Source organism: Triturus cristatus, chromosome 6 (assembly GCF_964204655.1).
Source record: "Triturus cristatus chromosome 6, aTriCri1.1, whole genome shotgun sequence".
Taxonomy (NCBI): Eukaryota; Metazoa; Chordata; class Amphibia; order Caudata; family Salamandridae; genus Triturus; species Triturus cristatus.
Genome location: NC_140589.1, coordinates 1,211,143,244 through 1,211,163,758, shown reverse-complemented (window position 1 = coordinate 1,211,163,758; position 20,515 = coordinate 1,211,143,244). Strand labels below are relative to the sequence as shown.

At 42.4% G+C, this 20,515-nt stretch overlaps 1 protein-coding gene across 2 annotated transcripts in view; it reads right to left on the bottom strand.

Moving 5' to 3' along the window:
• Nucleotides 1-8,281: 8,281 nt before the first annotated feature.
• Nucleotides 8,282-20,515, bottom strand: part of MERTK (MER proto-oncogene, tyrosine kinase) — a 374,986-nt gene continuing 362,752 nt past the window's right edge. For both annotated transcript variants that reach the window (XM_085612117.1, XM_085612118.1), the window contains exon 19: nt 8,282-9,482. In XM_085612117.1, the coding sequence (XP_085468243.1) occupies nt 8,993-9,482 (490 nt within the window). In that variant the 3' untranslated portion in view covers nt 8,282-8,992. The remainder of the gene's footprint in view (nt 9,483-20,515) is intronic.

The following is a 20,515-nucleotide window of genomic DNA, read 5'->3' as shown; positions in this document are numbered from 1 at the left end:
ACTTCCCCCGCCACAAGCATCTTAATGAGGCCAGATAAGTGGGTGCTGTCAATGTACTGCCATATTAGTGACAGATTTTTGCCACCAGATATTCCTACATCCAAAAAAGTATCTTCAAGAGATTTACCCTCAAAGCGGCTCCTCCCATTGGCATACATAGACATAGAGACCTCTGCCGCTTTGGCAGAAAAGTCTCCACGTGGCATATTTTCTTTGAGTGCCTTAGCAGAGGAGGGCAATCCACCAAAATGGCAGATACACAATATGACCGCAAACACTATATTGGCCATTAATTATCAATATTGGACCCTTGTTTGTATTTGTTTATATTTGTCTTCAACTTTCAGCAACACGAGCACTGATTCCATGATCACAAAACGTTGGCACTTTAAGCAGCATCAAAAACAATAAACAATTCTCGACCTCAGTCGCTAAACCCGAACAAGGCCAAACCAGCGCAAAGGCATTCCCTTTGGGCTAGCTGGTCTCTGATGCATTCCCTTTGGGCTAGCTGGTCTCTGATGCATTCCTAAACTATATAGATTAGCTTTGAGGTAAATATTCCACATCCAGAAACACAGAGGCAATAATAAGTGGTGCTCTCTTGTTTGCAACCAGTAAGCTGTGGCATGAATATGAGACACTTAGAGAGTGAATAAAGCTTCAATTTAGAAACAGACCTTAGCTTGTAGGCTGGTGGGGGCTCTGATTGTGTACTACAGACAGTATATGTAGGAATTCTAATACAAAATGAGAGAAATGTAGTTTTGGTTCAGGCTGGTGCGCAAGTGTAGCACGTCCCCGAGTACTACACAGGGGCTGTGGAGGGTCATCATAGTCTAAATGTCTGGGAGGGGGGCGGAGCCTTCTAAATACAAGGAGGCAGTGCGATCCGATAGTGATCCGCAGAGAATGCACAGGACACTCACTGAAAGATTACCCTTTATGAGTTGGAACTGGATAAAATTACCAGTTAATTTTGAGGAAATCCAAGCAGATGGGCCAATAGGGTGCTGGGAAGAGGTGGGCATCCAAAGATGCACAAACCCATTTAATGTCTAATACTAGGGTCACCAATGTTAATAAACCTGAAACCAATACATCCTCCTCAATCAATGTAACATAATTTAGATTTTACCACATGCAGCTTCAGATACGTTTGCAGATTTGGGGGTCTTGTTGTTTACAGTCTGGTTTGCTGAAGAAGGTTGGGGTTCTGATAGGAGGTAGGAAAGTAGATCTTAATTTGAGCTGTTGGCTGCAGGTGTGGCCCCCAGCAGTCATTTTTGGGGAACTGAATTTATTTGTCATGATCCGCATAAGAGCAACAGAAGGAAAGGAAAACATTAGCTAATGGAGGACGATAAAAATGAAAAGATAATGACAGAGGGAGATAGCAGGGGTGAAAGAGTAGGATAAATGGTTGGGGCTGTATTGTGGAGGGAGACAGGCTCGGGGCGGAGTCAAGACTAGACTATCTTGGTATTGGGCATGAGTAACATTCACTAGCACCAGCCATGGGTGTCTGTGCAAAACGCTGGGCTCCGTCATTTATCCTTTACAAATTAGGCACTGAGACAATCTAAATAATTATAGCTGCCAGTCCAGAAAACTACAAAACGTTACTTTGAACTGCACCCATTCCAATTATTTATTCAAGTCAAAATTAATGTTTTCAGAACTACATTGTGTTTTAAAGGAAAACTATTTCTAGTGAGTGAAGAGAAAATGCACATTTTTTGCAACCATTACCTTTGTAATTTTTAACACTCTGTGGCTGGGAGACAATTACCAATAAATAGTGCAATTTAATTCGTTCCTTGATAAATCAACACAACATACAATGAAGGAAGAATTAACCAAACAGCTAGTTTGATGAAGTCCCTTCCTTTTGTTCTCCATTCTCATGCTCACTCCACGTCTTCCTGATAATGGTGTGATTATCTCAGGTGTAGAAACTTATTTGCTCACATTAGCAAACCAGACATGCAAAATGCGGAGCCGATTAAGGCCTCCATCGCAGGTAATGATTGACCCTGTTGTGGCTGAGCTGCTCCTAACCGCGGCCACCCTATCTTTTTTCCTCAGAGGAAGACGGGACAAGTGTCAACGCAACTAATTGATTTAGTACAGCTGTGTACCTCGAGATGTCGAAGCAAAAGAATTACTAAATGAAAATGGGTAATGCTGTTGTTTTATGGAGATTTATATAAATTGTTAAACTTTATCATATGACTTAACAAATACATTTTTCAAAACCGTATTTGCCAGACCTGAGGAATGTAGGGGCATATTAGCAATAACATGCGATTTTTATCGCAAAACGCGCTTAGCGCGTTCATTTTTCATCGCTGCCTATCGCCGGATATTTTAGCGGAGAAAACATGCTATTAGCAACGTTTATCTCCACTGTGCTAAAATATCCAGGGATAGTGGCGAAATGCCTGAATATCGCTGGAAATCCAGCGATATTCACGCATTAACGCCATGGTGGGCTTAGCCTGAAGATCCACCTTCCATTGAGGAATACAGGTAAGTCAGGTTTCCAGCAGGTGTTAAATACCAGCGATAATCGCGCTTAGCGCAATTTTTTTTAATCGCTTCGCCTGCGTTGGAAATTGGCCATAGCTGTGTTAGCGACTGCTTTCAGTCGCTAACCGTTTGGATACGCCCACTTTGCATGTCATTAGCGATAAATATCGCTGACATGCAAATCGGGCCCCAAACCGGTCGCTATCGCCTGGAAGTTGTCGCTAACTGCTGTTAGCGACAGTTTGATGATAGGGAGATAAAAAAAATCGCTGCTTTAGCGGCAAAAAGTGCCGCTAAAGCGGCGATCAAGCCCTTGCTAATATGCCCTGTGTATCTTAAAGCTTGATTTTTTAATCTGTCTTTTTGCTCATAGGTTCAGCTTGTGTGCAAATTAAATCCGGCCTATTAGGATATGTGGCAGCTCTGACGTCATAACAATCTGATAGCTCCTGTGACAATGCCAAGGCCATAACCAGGTTACGGCAGATGTGGGCGCCTGATTATCAAATTCATTGTCTGGGCATCTAAGGGTCACATTCAAATATATACGATTCGTGGAAGTCACAATATGAGGTGGTCTGGACCTTTCCATCCTAGCGAGGCTGTTTAGTGCTGCTTTTTCTTGCAACCTGTATGTTCTCTTCTGTTGCTTATCACATAGCATCTAACTGCGGAAGGTGAACATTCCTCTGATGAACAGCTACGAAAACTCAGAGCCTGGCTACAACTCGCACAGAAACTGGGCGGATAGGGTATAATGAAAAAATATTGGGCATGTGTTCCCCTGTTCCGAGGTGCGCATCCCTGCAGTTTGAGTGATAAGTCCTCATGAGTTTTTGATGGAAAAAACAAAGATAAACACCTAAAATGAGGATATAGCCTTGACTTCGAAATGCCGCGAACATACATGGCCTGAATCGTAAAGTTTTCTTCTATGAGTGCGATTTACTCCTGACTTAGGTGTGCATGCACTCCTGAAGTCACAATTACTCACAAATACTTTGTGAACCAAGCTCATAGAGTTAAAAAGCAACTGTTGCCCTGGACATGACAGGCAGAACAGTGCACCATGCCTTAAAATGGGGAATGAGTTTTATTATTCTCACCACATGCATGAGAAAACATATCCATATAGGAAACAGTAACCCTGTCAGAACTCATTTCCAAGGCAGTATTTTTCTTGACAAGTCCCACAAAGAAAACAAGCAAACTCTCTATGCTTTATTGTTACTGTGGAATTTCGAAGTGGGATTAAAGCTGCTTTTACAGTAATGCACTGTTCGGTACGTTCATGAAGCCTGTGTATGCTGGCATCTGGAATGGAGTGTTGTCAGCATGGGTAAAGCAAACGTGGAAGTGTGGGCTTAAGAAAACATCCCACAATTTCGCCAGCTCTCTAAAGAGCTCTGAAAAACAAAACAATGTGTGCTGACAATTAAAACTTAAACACATTTACCGATATTTAAATATGTGTTGAGAGCTAGGCTAGCATATTATGTTATTTGTTGTTGACTACATTGGTCAAAAAACTAATTGGCTGGAACCTCAGTGTAAGATTCATGCTTGTTGCTTTAACCCTGGCTGTCCAGCAGCATAGCGGTACAAAAGGGGGTGGTGATGGACGGAGCATCAGAACCAATCAAACACTCACACCCAGTCAACAGATCTGGGCTTGATCCATCACCGTTCCTTAGCCCACTCTGCCACCCCAGTTCAGACATGGCCATATGCAAATCAGTCTGACCCTGTGCCTGATGGGAACAGTACAGCCTGAAATGCCAAGCCATGCCTTCCCTGGACCGGAAACAAGCTTCCTAGGACCGGTTTCTGGCATTTCAGCCGTCTTCAGCCAGGCTTGCTTGAATCCAGTGGCAAAGTGAGCAAGGGACTCACGTCTGAGCATACCCTGCCAACTTATGGCGAACAAAGCGGTACAAAAGGGGGTGGTGAGCAGCAGCATAGACAGAATGGAGGCAGAAAGGCACTCTGGTAAGAGGCCCAACACAAAAATAATACCGCCGTTCAAGAGACATGAGCCTCTGCGGATACCTCTTGGCTGTTGCCCAGTTTCACCTCTGCATAGCAGAGGGTTAGAATTTAACAACAAACACAAGTCCACAGATTGTATGTGAAGGACAGGAGAGCCTGAGGTGACTAACTCCACTATTACCCTCTTGCCTAACAGACCAGGTACTAGCATGTCTGGTAATCAACCAGTTCTACTCTAGACCAATGAGCTTGTAGGCATTACGTGCAAGATGAACTTATCTAACAATAGGTGATGCACGACAACTGTACAGTCTAACAGAAGCAGAATATCACTACGTGTAAAACCATGAAGGTAGTCAGATGGCGAGAAGACCAAGCCTACCAATCTTCTTGCGTTTAGGAAAGGGTTGAAGACCTGGCTCTTTGACAAATAATTCTCCCTTCCTAGTTCTGCTGCACGAGAAGTAACCAGCGCCAGGATACCTCTGGGTAATCGCGCGCTTTAGAAATCTCCATAACATAACCAAGCCCATCTCTTGAGGGACTCGCAGTACAACTGTCATACCTGATCCTCTCCATCATGAGTTGTACATTCCTTGTTTGAGTTATGTGCCAGTACCATCCAACATCCTTTAGTTTGTGTTTCATGCAGTTAACAATGAATATTTGGTTGTGTCCTGAGCCTTTGTTAATGTTCTTTTAGCTGTTTCTCCAGCTTCATGAATTAGAACTGCACCTGATCTGGGAGATCCTGCGAGTTGTTTGCCATATGTTCTGCTTCTTGGATGATACCCAAGTGAAGGGAGACATAGTAACAAGCCCATGCCCTCCCCCGTCCCTCCAAAAAACAGAACTGAATGGTCGAATTCCTGTTTAGGGCACATGGAATCCTGAACAACTGGTTATCTTGTGCCCTTCATAGTGAGTATCTTTTTACCAGGAAAATAAGCATGCATTTGGAAAGAAGTTGCTTTCAACCCATATTCTTTTTACAGTAAGGGCCGAATCACCAGTGGGCTGGTATAAAGTGCACAGTAATGCTGGTTGTGGTGTTACCATTACTGCATGGCATTCCTGCACCTGTCCCAGGTCTTTAAGTGGTTCTGCCTTTGGAATGAAGTAACATGCGTGAATCAGCGTTTCAGTTCCTTTTGTTACATGTTATTTCCAGACTTCTCCTGGAATTACACCTGGACATTTCACCTGATGGAAGCAGGTGAAACACTCCTGACCCAATGTGTTCCTGCAGGACTGGTAACCCTCATTCGGCTAGTAACGTCCGCGATTGGCTTCAATTGAGACCAACAGTCTTGTGATGAGGCCCTAACTGTGGTGCAAAAAACAGGCTTATTTCTTCCAGGCAATCGAGATGAAACAAAAAGTGTCTCTTGGCAATGTCTCCAAATAGGGTTGGGCTTCACAAACATGCAGTCATATAGCTACAGATGTGTCAATACAGAATCATGGAGATATCTTGCCTGGTAACACTACTCTGTGAAGTCAATAATTCACTGGCAATTGTCATGTTGACTTCAGAAACCACTGAAAGTGGCAAGGCGAAAGACTAGCACATGATTCTCACGTGGTTCTAAGATTGGACTCACATATGTGGACACCGCAAGGCAGCAGCCACAACAATAGTCAGGTTTCATCTTTTCAGACAAGCAGACCACCTAGAGCTATGATGTGCACACTGCCTCTTGCTCCCTGACACAAGAAGACGGAGTCCACTGTCTTGGGCGACTTGCTTGGCGACGCTTGTGTCACTCACGGTACACACTGAAGCACATTGTGAGCGTTCATTCATACTCTCTGGGCAGAAGATGTGGTCTAGAGGCTCAGCTGGTGACTTTGGTTCTGGCAGACTAGTGTTCTAAGCCCGGTTCCAACACTTAACTGTAAAATTCTAGATAGCTACACTTGCTGTAAATCTTGAGATACGTGGCAAATCTCTTTATCTCCCAGTGCCTAAAACTGTAATGTGTGTGAAATGTAATTTAGTTATATGATGGTATGTTAATTTTGAAATTAAAATATGTAAATTATCAATTGAAGTACAGTGTTCAATGTAGGTTGGCAGGTGACCAGAAAACTATTCCAAATTATCTGAGGCATAGGAGCTCAAACACAGGAATCTGAACTCAGGTGCCCGGCATTCACACTGTTGCTAGGGTGGCACACTGCTGCAGTGGTCACACGTCATCTTACCATGTCAAACAAAGGCTGGCCAGTTCTGGAGGTGAATAGGAAAGGATGCTGGGATATAACCACGTAAAGATGAAGCAAAGTGGAAATGGAAGTGTCAGCATTTTAGCGCACTTAAATTCACTAAGATTTTGCGCCGTGTTTGCGCCACAAAAGTGCCACAAAATGGTGCAAAATCGTTTTTTCCTTATTTACTTTCCAGCGCTAAACTTGTTTAGTGCTGGAAATAACGTAAAAGTAATGTGAAGCAGCGCACTACTTTGAGCCATGGGGGCGTGTCAAGGGTGGTGCATGGGCGTTCCCATGCAACCACCCAAGGTTTCTCAAGCTTAACCCTCTTTACTAAACATAGTAGATTGGGTTTAGTGTGAGAAAACTGCTCCCTTTTAAACTAGGCGCAAGGAAGGAGAAATGCTTTCCTTTCGCCTTCCTCTTTCGACTTTGCATGCTTGCTGCACTGTGAAGCATGCACACAAAGAGGGAAAAGCTATCCCTCATGTCTAGGCATAGTATTTTGTACAGGAAGGCTAGCCTTCCTGTACAAAACCTATGCTAGACTCACACACACACACCCTAGCGCTATGGTGCTAAGGTTGTGCGTGGCGCACGCAGCTGTAATCAGTGCCGGCGCAAGGGAACGGGGAGGAGAGAGCCATATCGCTCCTGCTCCTTCCCTATAGTACAACGCAGCGCAGCCTCGTGGGAGGCTGCGCTGCATTGCGTCGAGATTTGCTAAATCTCCCCCACAGTATTTTACCTTTCTACTTATAGGGTAAGAGAGGCCTCAAATAAAAATCTTGACAACTGCATTACAGTATATTTCACTTTCAAATTAGGAAAGGATTGAGACAGATTTAAATTGTCCATACAGCCAGTGAAATAAACAATTTAAAATGGTCAAGGAAGCAGTGAAATAAAAACCTATCCGTAGTCTGTACTGTGTCCAGCTCTAATTAGAAACCAAACAAAAATTATAGATTTTGTTTGTGAAAATGCGAGCTCAATGCTTAAGCTACATGGCAAATGTTTCTGCAAATAGTATTTCTGATGTTTATAAATTCCTCTTTCTTTTCAGCAACCAATACCGCAAATCCAGTAAACTGGCACAATATTGCTTTTACATTTACAAATCTAATCCTCTTGCGGAGCATATATTTGTACGTGTAATTTTCTTAACATTAATATAGTACTCATATTTACCACATCAGCCCACGTTTCACAGAAATGTCAAGGCGTTCCGTAAAGATTAGGTATCGATACCGGCCTAATGCTGAAAAACAACAAGATATCAACAAACTTTGGAGCAGGACAAATGCACCACTCAGGATTCCAACTAGTAGTGGAGGAACATGGCTGCTCTGAGGTGAATGGCCTTAGTGATACAAGGCCACGATGGAATATTGTTTAAAATTCCAATTAACTTCCAAAATCTACATCATAAATTATCCAACTGTACAGTAAAAAGGCCAAGAGCCACAACACCAATGTGGGGTCTTTAAAACAGATATGGATTTGAGATTCGAGAATAACACTGATATAGAAAGACACACCCTTGTCATCATTGATTTTTTTTTTTATCCAGGGCAGCATACTCACTCTGCACAATTTAGCGACAAAGGGATGTTGCGACAAAGTCATTCCACAGGGTTGGGAAAGAAACAATTCAACAGGCAAACAGTTCATTACAAGGTAGGAGCCACATGCTCCTCATGAAAACACACTGAGTTCTAGGCCACTAAAACATTACAAATACTGGCATATAAAGAGGTCAGTAACACATTTGTGGGAGACGGCCTGCTATTGGATAGCGGTCTATCCAAGGTTTTGTCACAGTTAAACCCGCTACCAGCAAAGGTAACACAGAGGCAGGATTTTAGGAGTGATCTCTGAGGCACGTGCATTTGAACCTTTCAGAAATCACCAGGAAATAAGAGGGAGTGCATTTTCCGCAGTGATCTCTTCATTGGATAGCTCCACGTTTATATTTTTTCTTTACGTCCTTGAATAAAGTACAGAATAGCTCAGAACTGGAGAGCAGCATTTGATAGATTGTCATTGATGGAAGGTGGGAAGCTTATGAAGAAGCTCCTTGTTGAAGGGTTTAGGGTCCCCACCAGGAACCATTATACTTTAATACTTTTCACATGTACACATTGCTACATATTTTTCATAGAATAAGAAAAGTTTGTCTGGAGAGCATAGGCAAACAGTGCCTGCATCACAATGTGCATACCCTGCAGGTAGGTGAAAGTCAAAGCTGTGCCTCTTACAGCATCATGTCAGAATCCTCTGCACAGTCGTCTGCGTATAGGAAGTCTTCCGTCAATGTGCTACCCAACGGCAGTGTGCTGGCTTCAGACCACGCTACCCCATTTTGTACGACGGTACTCTGCAGAAGAGGTATGCTGTCCTGCTCAGGCACATCACACTCCCTCCTGCCAGTCCCTGCAAAAATATACCTCTCTCCACTTGGATTACTCTGGTGGACATCTACAGAGACTGTCGTGGCATTGAGCCGTGGCGCACAGGACTCACTAATGTCATCGGCCCCAATGCTCATTTCAATCTCCGTGAACTGAGGGTCCTGTGAGAGTGCTCCACTATCCTGAGGCATGCCGGTGTTTATATAGATGACATCTTCTTTGTTTGACACTTCTGGAAGTCTGTGCAGTAGCTTTTCCAGTTCGACCTTTAAGTCGGTAAATGTGGGACGGTCAACAGGTTCTGCTCTCCAGCACAAGTACATGAGTTCATACCTGCAACAAAAGAGAATAGTAAAGTTTTCACAAAGGCAGGTAAGATTAGAAGACAATGAAAGTTTTTCAGCATATAGTCATGTTTGGTCACGAGGGGAGGACCAGTGAAATCTCTGAGCTATTAGGGGTGACAGGGCAGTGGTGACACAGCCGAACCAGTTATACTCTGTGGTGCTGACTAAGCACACATCCACTGCTTTCTGTGCTCTCACATTCAGACACAAGGTAAACTCCTCTTACCACTATTTGACTTGCCTTTCTTGGGTTGAGTTGGGCTAGATAGGGCAAAACGGACGGGTAAACAATTTTTGGTTGGGGATGAAGAAGATCTCATTGGGTTCATGGAAATTGAAGAAAAAGGAAAGTCAGGCTAGAAGTCCCATGCTTCAAGAAACAAACAACTCACTCCAGAATTTGTCAGATAATGCCCCAAAAATATTGAACTGCTTGGGAACACAGAGAAAGCTGGAGACACCATTGTGTCTCTTCAAACGCTTACTGAAAGATCACCTCATAATCAAAAACAGTGATATGCAAATCCATTAAATCTCCTACCCTTCTCCTTTTTTCTTAACCTAATATGGAAATATCAGACGCACCACTCCATGAGATGTGCCCATCACCTTAGAGATTTTTCTTTGAAGGTGTTTTTAAAGCATATTTCTTTTGTACATATGAACTTTGTGCATATTAGTCCATGCCTCTTTTCTACAAATTGCACATACTGTGTTGTCATTTATATATATCAATCATGCCTTTTCTGACAAAATGTACTTATGCTCCCTTGCTCTATTGCAGTATGTCCCTGTAAAATTAACTTATTGCTCTGCTATTATTAATGGTTAAACTCAAAAGACATAAATAAAAATAGATAAGTAGATGGTGAAAGCACCAGGAAAATCAGCTATAATCTTACCGGGGGAAAGAGGGGAGGAAGGAGGGAAGGAGGTGGAACGGCTGGGCGCTTATTTATACAATGGGTTGCTATTTTAAAGCACCTTTACGTTGTTTATTTCCTTCCAGTATCGTGCACATAACCAGTTGTATCTTGATTCCCTCCCCCATCTTGTACAGAGCTCCTCCTTAAGACTTGCGTTGTCGTCAAATACAAATAAATGAAACCTGACATATGCTTTCTAATGAGGAGTTGGGGGGCAGAACCACATGGTGTCTGGAAGAGGTTGATAAGAGAAACTAGGTGCATTGTGTGTGATGTTCCAGCGCTACTATGTTATATATTTGCATATCTTGTATCAGCCATAGAGTGGTTTGCCTGGACCACTATAGTAAATGCGATTTTAAACAAAGCCTACATATACAACATAGATATGGGACCAACCTGAGGGGCCTTGGAGGGCCACAATCAACATACTACAGGATTTTTATGTTGCAGCGTGAAAAACATGTCATAATTACCCAGGAAATGCCCATCTATCACAGAAATTAAGCTGCTAAATAAGTGTTAAGGAAAGTTGCCTTCCCTCGCGCGTGACACGTTCCTCAAGTTCTGTGCTGCTGATACTGCTAGAAAAGGATGGATGGGGTCACGCATACACAAAACTAAATTGTAGATGTTTGCTCCCACCAACACCAAGGTGCTTTTCACCTTAGATTTCTGGGTATGTAAGAGATTACAAGAATTTAGTAGTTTCTCACATACCTGGAGCCACTCTGGGAATTGTTCCTGTTACAAGTACTACACTTCCCCAGTTACATAGTAGGGATTCTTTCTCATAGTCTTCTCACACCCCTTCCTCATAGCTAGTAACTCCTAGCAGCAGAGCATCTCTCATTGTAGGTGAGTGCAGAGTAACACAACTGCTCATCTTAGACTTAGTGAGGAAATCAGTGTCACTGGACCAATGCCATCAGCAAATCTGTGTGCCATTCTTTTCCCTCAGAGCCCCAATGGGAGATGAAATTGGTTAGTGAGGCGGTGGAAGCAGCAGAGAGGACTGGGGTGATCCACTTTCAGTAGAGGAGGCTGCAGCAGAAAGATGTTACTCAACAATGTTATGTCATAGCCCAGCAGAGCGGCTTTAAGGTTTGGACCTCACCTTCTGCTTTAAGTTCGGAAGCTAATAAACATTAACAGAATAGTATTTCAGGACCTAAGACACATGCATCAGAAATATTCTACATACAAACACCCAGGTCATTGAAATTGTATACCTTGAAATTTAATATGCCACTGTTGTTGTCCTGATAGGGTGCTTGGTTCTGTTTTAAGCGTTTTTGTTTTCATTTTTGACTATTATTTTTTGCTTGTCCCAGGAGGAAGCAGTGAAGATGGTGAACTCTATGTGGACCTTGCGTTGTTAGTAATGACCATACAGACTAACTCAATACAAAGTAGCTCGGCACCTAAGCGGTACAATGGCCTGTTCCATAGCCTACTGATATGTCCAGATCATTGACATCATCAGTGAGAACCAAAAGAAAGCACCTTACCACAGTGTCATGCGGAGTGACATGCAAGCTGCGCATTAGCAGACACTCATTTTTGACTGCCCACGCTATGCTAAGTCAGATGCAAAGGTATGGGGCGCGGTTCCAATGGCTGATGCTCCCCTACAGAGCAGATGCTTTGTGCAATGGCTTCTATAATTGTCCTCAATTCATTGCTATGTCAGCTGAATATAAATAGTTTAATAAATTAAATCTGGAGCGTGGCATAGATGGGGACCCAACATGACGTGCCTCGTTTTAGCTCCAGGGGTGGGACCGCCAAAGCATCTGCATCTGTGAGGAAAGTGCTATGTGGCAGCAGGCAGAAGAGACAGGAAGCATTGGCGCCATGTCTCGCACCATTTAACAATTTTCTGAACTTCAGAAATGCAGACTTTTGACTTCTGCTGTACTTGTCCACTTTGGTCCTGCGACAAGATGGCCACCTAGTGCATGACAAACAAACCGTCCCAGAGGCTTTGGGCAAGCTCTGACACTGTGTTGGGCTCAAATTGCACACTGGAACTGGGGATTGACTTGCCCCCTTACCCTCAGTGCAGGACACTGAAAGACCCACTGTATCCACATCAGCACTGTAGGATCCAGCGCACAATTCCATTCCTATGGCTTGGTGGGGGAGCAGATCACCGCACCCCAATACTAAGCAGCATATGTTGTGATGAAATCCTCTGTAAAATAAATGTCTACCCCTGATAATCTGTGCCTGTCACAGACTGGAGTAGAGAACTACCTTTAAATCATGGTGTTCTCTCATGGCAAATTAACAAGACTTACCTCCAATGCTTGACTATGGAAAACAAACCAAAGCGGGTAGTACTGATGACCAGGTGGAGGCTCATGCTCTGGGCAGCAATGCCACAGACCTCACATCTCCTACTACATCAGGGGATATAAATCTCTTGCTAGAGTTTAAAAAGTACAAATAAGCACTTTGCACAGATTTCTCAAAGGCTCTCTCAGACTAAAATCACTTAATGCTGACAGCCGAATTGCGCCTGGCTCTATCAAAACGAACAATGCATGAAAGCCATGACCATAAGTCTCTTACAAAATGTGTAGCATCTCTTGAAACAGACCTGCTAATGTTGTCTGATACTATGTAGGAATGTGAAAACTTCTCCTGTAGAAATAATGTAAGATATGAGAGTATTGATGCTGGGATATCTAACACCACCCCGGACAAACATGTGGAAACATTGTTAGGACTCATTCTCAAAGCTACTGAAAAGAAACAAATCATTTTAGATTGTACTTATAGAGCCTTTTAATCTTATTAAACCACAAATCATTGCCACTGGATAGATTGACAAGGGTCCATTTCTTCCAGCTCAAGGAGGAAACCCTTATGGAGGCCAGGAAAGTTGAGACCATAAGCTTTAGAGCAGATATTGTCAACCCCTTTCAAGATACCTTTCCTTTAACATTTTTCTAATACCAAGAATCTCGAAATGCTATATCAGTGAATCATTTCTTTCTTAATCTTGCAAATTCCTAAAGCCCTGAATATTAGGTGTTAGTACAGGCCCCCATATGTTGTGGAGCCAAGCTCCGATCTCGCAACTACTAGACTTATTTATTAGACATATTTATAACAAAGGTTGATAATTATTCCTGTCTTTATCAGGCATAATCTTTGTACCACAAACACCAAAAAACATAGCTACAACAGCTTTCCTTTCGACATCTAGAGACAGCATTATTGTTGGAATTTAAGAGTCCTCTCACATCAGATGAAATATGGGGCACCATTCATAACCTGAAGGCCAATAAGGCCTTGGTGTTTTTTCTTTCTACAGCGCATATTGTGACCTAATATTAGAATCCTTAAAATGCATTTTTATCCTCTTGAGTCGCCTACAACACTGTGGTGGTATCACTGGCCACACTACTACTACTACCAGACAAAAAACCCTTCGGCCTGTACTCCTACAGATCTATTGCCTTGCTCAATTTTCTGTTGAATCTATACCTCTATACTAGTGTCAAGACTCCACACTATTTGACCTCCTTTAATATATAATTGTCAATCAGGGATTTATATGCCATAGACAAGTATGTGATAATACACAGCTTGTAGTTAATATTATCAATGTAGTGGAACGCAGCAAAATGTAAACTGTCCTTTTCTTGCTTGACACGTAGAAGGCACTTGATAGGGTATATTGGTCATATCTCTGACAATTCCATCCAAAATCAGGCTTTGATCCACATGTATTCACATTTATCTTAGCCAACTATATAGCACCTACTACAAGGATTAAGATTAATGGAGAAGAGTCATTGAGGATCCCACTGTGTAGTGGGATAAAAAAGCAGCGCCCGTTGGCACCCCTGCTAATTGCAATGCAAAAATGAGACCATTGATCTGTCAGAGTGATGCAACCTAGACATACCGGGGGTTGAGATCGGTGGAGACCAGTATAAGTTAGCTTTGTTGGCAGATGATGTGTTAAGCTTATTAAAATGTCCTGACTGACAAATGTATTGAAGGAGTTGCGACAGTTGGAAGCAATTTCAGAGTTCTGCATTAACTATACAAAAACAATTGGAATGGGGGTTGCAGACCCTCCAAATTGCTGGAACAGCCTCTTATTACATCAGATTTCTCATGGACAGCAACTTCAGTGAAATATCTCGGTAAACCATCTAAGAATAGGGAGTATAAAAAATGAATTTCTTGCCTTGATTACTATATGTAGCACCAACACTCCCCTGCAGAGGGTTTAGATTTCATTCAGACATAATGGCTAGTGTTTGTGTGGAACAATGGAGTACCAAGAATACCCAATGCAACATTACACAAGAGATAGCAGAAGGGACTCTAGGACTTAAGAATATCGTGCAGTTTACATATGCATCACAGTTACGCCCAACTTTGGATTGGCACCATCCCCCAAACACCAAGCCTTAGGAAATACTCATACATGACCATATACCTCTGTCCTTGAAGCAGGTGGTGTAGATTAAGCCTAAAGATAATGTTAGAATGATGTCACCTTTCTATTTTCATGGTCATCCAAAAATACAGGGATAAACGCACACAACACTTGGGATCACAATGTTTCCTTCCCCTTGACCCCAGGTGTCAACAACCAAGACTTCAAGCTAGGCTTAGAAGAGAAACGCTTTGAGGGCTGGTTTATAGGTGTCCAACCTGGTTGTATGTGATTTCATAGAAAAACGATTTCATGGAATACCATTACTGAGAAACCATTTCATCTAATGGAAATTTTCAGAATGAATGGCATTTACTTTTTCGTAGAAACCAATTCACAAAATTTCTATTCGCTCCAAATTGGCTTTTGAATGCTTATTTTTTTAACTGTAAATGCAATGGTTGCAGGTCTTACTTTCAGAAACATTTTTATCGGAGATATTTATTTTGGTGCTTTACTCAGGGCATATTATTTCATATTTATATCTTTTACATTGTCAAACAATTACTTTGGATGCTTTTAATGAGCTGACCCCTCACCACCCGTAAACATCATCCATCGCTGACCCCTCACAACCCCTAAACAACATCAATTGTTGCCTCCTAAAGCCTCTCACCACACCTAAATTACAGTCATCCCTAAAGTCTGGAACCCCTTCCACCCCAAACTTTCACCATCCCTGAACCACAAAATCACTCACTACACCTAAGTCCATCAATTCCCAAACCTTAAAATCCCCTTTCTAAACCCAAACCAACCATACCATACCCCTTAAAACACCTCAGCACACCCAAACGTCACTCATCTCTGAACCCTAAAAACCATCACCACCCTTAAACACCAGCCCTCCATGACCCATAAGAACTCCTCATCACCCTAAACTACTCATCCCTAAACCCTAAACAACCCTTTCTACATCAAAACTCCACCCATCCCTGAATCGATAAAACCCCTCACCACCCTAAACTCCACCATATCCTGAACCCTAAAAACAGTTCACCACCCCAGCTGCTACCCATAATTGAAACTTAAAAACTCTCACCAGCCCTAAACTTTACCCATCAATTAACCGTAAAACCCCTCAACACCCTTACACTCCACCCATCACTAAAACCTAAACACACCTCATAAACCTAAACCACTCATACGTGATCCCTAAAAGCCCCTCAACATCTCTTCACTCCACCATTTCTGAACCCTAAACCCCCTTCCTATGTGCCAACTTCAATTATTCCTGCCCCGTAAAAACCAATTACCCTAAACATTACCCACCCCTAAACCCAAACACCGCATAATAGTTCTAATTCTACCCATGTTTAGCGTAATTTTGAATCTTTACATAAAATTATCTTTTCTTTAAAATGCTTTCTTTAATTTTCGATATTTTTGTATTTCCTTAAAATTGTCTTTTCATATTTTGGTTTCCTCCAATGTAGTTCCTCAGTTTTTGTTTTACATTAATTCACACACATCAGTCCACCCTTATTAGGGGAACTTTACTAGGAGGGTGAGGTTCTTGACAGACCAACATGTACGCAACTATTCAACCTAACAAATTCTGATGAATTCAGACTCACTTAACCTTTGCACTTGGCGAGTTCTAGAGATATTCAGGCATGGGGTGGCAGGGACAAGATCTCTGTGAAAACACCTGTTATAATGAACTACTGAGACGATAATGCATATTGTGTATATGCCCACTTTGGCAGGTTATATTAACCTATCTCAAGTGCGATGCGATTGTTTGCCGCTACTGCTCCGCACAAGATTTACCAGTGATCAAGGGCGAAGGAACGCCCGAAACGCATATGGTGGATTAAGAGGCATATTCAGCTTTGAAAGTGAAGTTGTTTGCCATGCGGTCTTGCAAACAATAAAGGAATTGAACATGACGTGTGTGGCGCCTCCAATGCTGAGGATCTTTCCTTTGGAATATAATTGTAAGGCTGTATTCCATAACATCTGACAGCCAGAGAACAATGCCAGAGAATCTTAATGTTATGTTATGTTAAATATTTTTATAACGCACAATAGTTACTCCGAAGAGTGTCCCAGCGCGAACCCAAGGGGGGGGGGAGAGCCAAAGTAAAGAGCAGGAGGAGTTTATGGAAACAGATAGGTTTTAAGGAGACGCTTAAAACATCCTGGGTCCTGGGTATTACGCAGGCAATTGAGGGAATTGTCGATATCAGAAAGTGATGAGGATAATGCCAATACTACACTACGGGATTAAGAGATTATTGGCTGGCAGTTCTAAATTGATTATCTAGATATGCTTAATTTACCAGGACGTCCTCCATTTTGTAATTGCTGACTGATGCTCGATCATGACCTTATTTTATTAATGGCAGAATGCTAATTTGATCTGCACTGAATTCTTAGCCTAAATAAAGTGTTAAAAAAATATTTAGTCTGAAGATACACCTGATCCTTATTGTTAGGTTAGTGTCACCTCATTGAAAATCTACAGTTGCTGCTGTCTGATCGAAAAGAAGCTTTATGGTGAAAAGTGCATCTTTTCACTTAAGTGATTTTCCACATACAAACAGAGCATGGGCCAAAATTGAAAGCATAATCATGGTTTAGAATATAATGTTTTCCTGCTTGAAAATACTCCCCTAAAATTAAAATAAATTTGATAGCATAAGAATTCATTTTATACTTAAATTCCAAAAGACGGAATTAAGGTACACCCAATTTCAAAACTTTATCTAGAAGCCTGACTCGAGTTACTTTTCCTTCCCACATTCTGGCGCAAGAAATACCACAGGTATCTACTGTCTTAGGCTTTCATAGGCCAATTTAAGTATGTTGAGTCTGGTGGCTTTGTGAACTAATGCGTCCCCTGTAGGGGCCTGTGCTCAACCTCATAGTCACAGGTTCAAAATCCTAGTGGGTCCACTCAGCCTTTTATCCATCTGAGGTCGATAAAATGAGTACCGTTGGGTAACAATAAACATCTGTTATTCAGTGCCTTGATACCCTTGGGTGATATGTGGGTTTTACAAATACACGTGTTATAGCATAACATTATAACTCATAAAGCAGCCCCTTTAAAAATACTGTTTGTGGGACTTTGTATATGGTTTTAGATGGAGAGGTTTGCACTTTTGCTTAGTGTGACAGCTCCATATTTGGCACTGTTAAACAGGAACTGTGATTTAAGTAAAGTTCCATTCCAAACAGGAATCCCCCTTGTAGGAACCACAACAGCCAAATTAACTTTCCAAATTATGCTACGGCTCACTTCCTACTATTTCTAAACTTGTAAATAATGCAATAGTGCTAACAAATAATTGTTTTTGTTTCTAAGTTGTGGAACAGAAAATTGAAAATGGCAATACTTGTATTTGGTGAGCATGTACTTTCACACTTTTTACCTCCCATTTAGGAGTTACACACTTTCTTCTGAATATCTACATGAAAATGATTTATAGTTCCTGCCAAAGGTCATATGTATATGCCGAAGACAAGAAAGAACAATGCTGACCACTGAGGGACTTTATAGCAGTGAACCCAGCAAGTACATGGTCAGTGAGCCAATGCTCAGTCAGCATGGACAGTGGATATCGGCAACAGAAGAGACATTTGGGCTAAAGCCACCACAGTGAGCATGACAGTAGCACCATCTAGAATCTAGCTTTCTCCTATTCCCAAACTGTCATAAAAGATAATCATGGATCAATTTTGGAAGTTGAAGATAGCATGGCTACTGGCAAGATGTACCCATGATGAAGCCCCGATGGAGTAATCCTTGCACTATGTTTCCAGAGTTGCCCGTGTTGTCACCATGACCTCTATTGTGGAGTGATAGGTGTTCCAGCCATGTTCATTATATGCTCTAACTTGGATAAAGAAGAGATAAATCATACCCTAGCTGAAAAAGATACTAGGTGCCTGGAGGCACATGCATTACAAATATACATCCATCTTTTCATGGAGTGTGTTTTGTTAATGGAGTTCCTTTTTTGGACAACTAAAATAGATACTAGGTGCCTGGAGGTAAATATACATCCATCTTTTCATGGTGTGTGTTTAATATCAAGATATTTGTAAAAATGAATTTTCCCTATCCTGCCTCTTTTCAGACAACGCTGACATTTTTTCACTCTCCAATTGTACTTAACTTCAACATGAGATCCTCGGTGGCTAACAAGGAATTACTTGAGGAAATGGTCTGTATGATGGGACTACTCTGGACAGTAAAGAATATGTTATGTTAAAAAGATTTATTTAGTGCACACAATTACCCGGAGGTATCAGGGCTCCAGTCCAAAGGAGACATCGAGAAAGAGGTATTCCTCAGGGAACAACCATGTTTTTAGGTTCTGCAGCTTTTAGATCACTTCGCAGTATATTCAGGAATGTGCCTTTACAGGCAAAAGTCTTCGGTGTTCTCGATAGCAGGGCTGAAAGATCATAACACAGAGGAATTGCCCAGTTTAGGATTGAGATGGAAGACGGGCCACTTCTGGTATCTGGGAATACAGGTAGCACACGGGGAACCACAAATGCTTCAACTGAATATGAACAAGGTACTTGAGTCCCTGAAGCATTCAGTAGTATTCTGGAACACTCTGCCGCTGTCCTTAATGGGCAGAATAGCTGTGGCAAAAATGGTGGTACTGCCTCGATGCCTTTATGCCCTGCAAAACTCGCTGTGCAATATCCCCATGTCGGTATTTAGACAATTGAAACCAATCTTGTTATACCTTTTCTGGGCAGGGGTAACATAGCAGAGTAGCACTGCAGGTCCGCTCGAAGCGTTATGAGGAGGGGCGCTGCAGGCAGCCAGGTTGGACCTATACTATCATGCAGCACACCTTCAACACGGTGGTTTGATGGGGGAGATAACTGGGAGAAGTGCCTACTCAGCAGCCACGTGCAGCCAGAGAACCTACCTATGATATTGATGGAGGGGGCAGGTGCAAGTACAAATGTGCCATACGTCGTTAAACAAACGGCATTCATATGGCAAATGTTCATGGAACGGATGTTCGGGCACGCACCATTTTACCGGGAGTTAAACATCTGGCAATTGGCCCCAGTGCATAAAATGGCTGAGAATTTGTCCTTCCAGGTTTGGAGGGAGGGCGAATGCCTGGTCTTTATGGATTTGTAAGTAAATGGCACCTTTCTCACATTTGAACAGGCGTAAGAGGGCAGGGGCAGTATATACAATATGTAGGCTTGATGGAGCTGGTCAGGGTTACATAGCCTACGTATCCAAATATGCCTCAGGTGACCGAGACTCTGGATGTGGTGCTTGCATGCGATAGCGGGCGCAAGTTGGTTTCACTGCTATATAAAGCTATGAGGGCAGACTCGGGGTCTCAAGCCTTTAAGGCATGGGATGCTTGGAACGAGGATTTACAGTCACCATTGCCAGAAAAAAGCTGGGCGAGGGCATATAAATTTACATGTAAATTATTGCCTAAAACGGTTGCATTACAACTTCCTGCAGTGGGTGTACTTAACCCCCGTGAGGCTTCATCGAATATATCCGACCCTTCCCCATGAATGCCCTAGATGCAACAGGGCCCAAACAGTGTTTCTGCATCTAGCATGGGATTGTTCGGAGGTGCAGCAGTATTGGATTATTGTGGTAGCAAAGGTACGCGAGGGGGT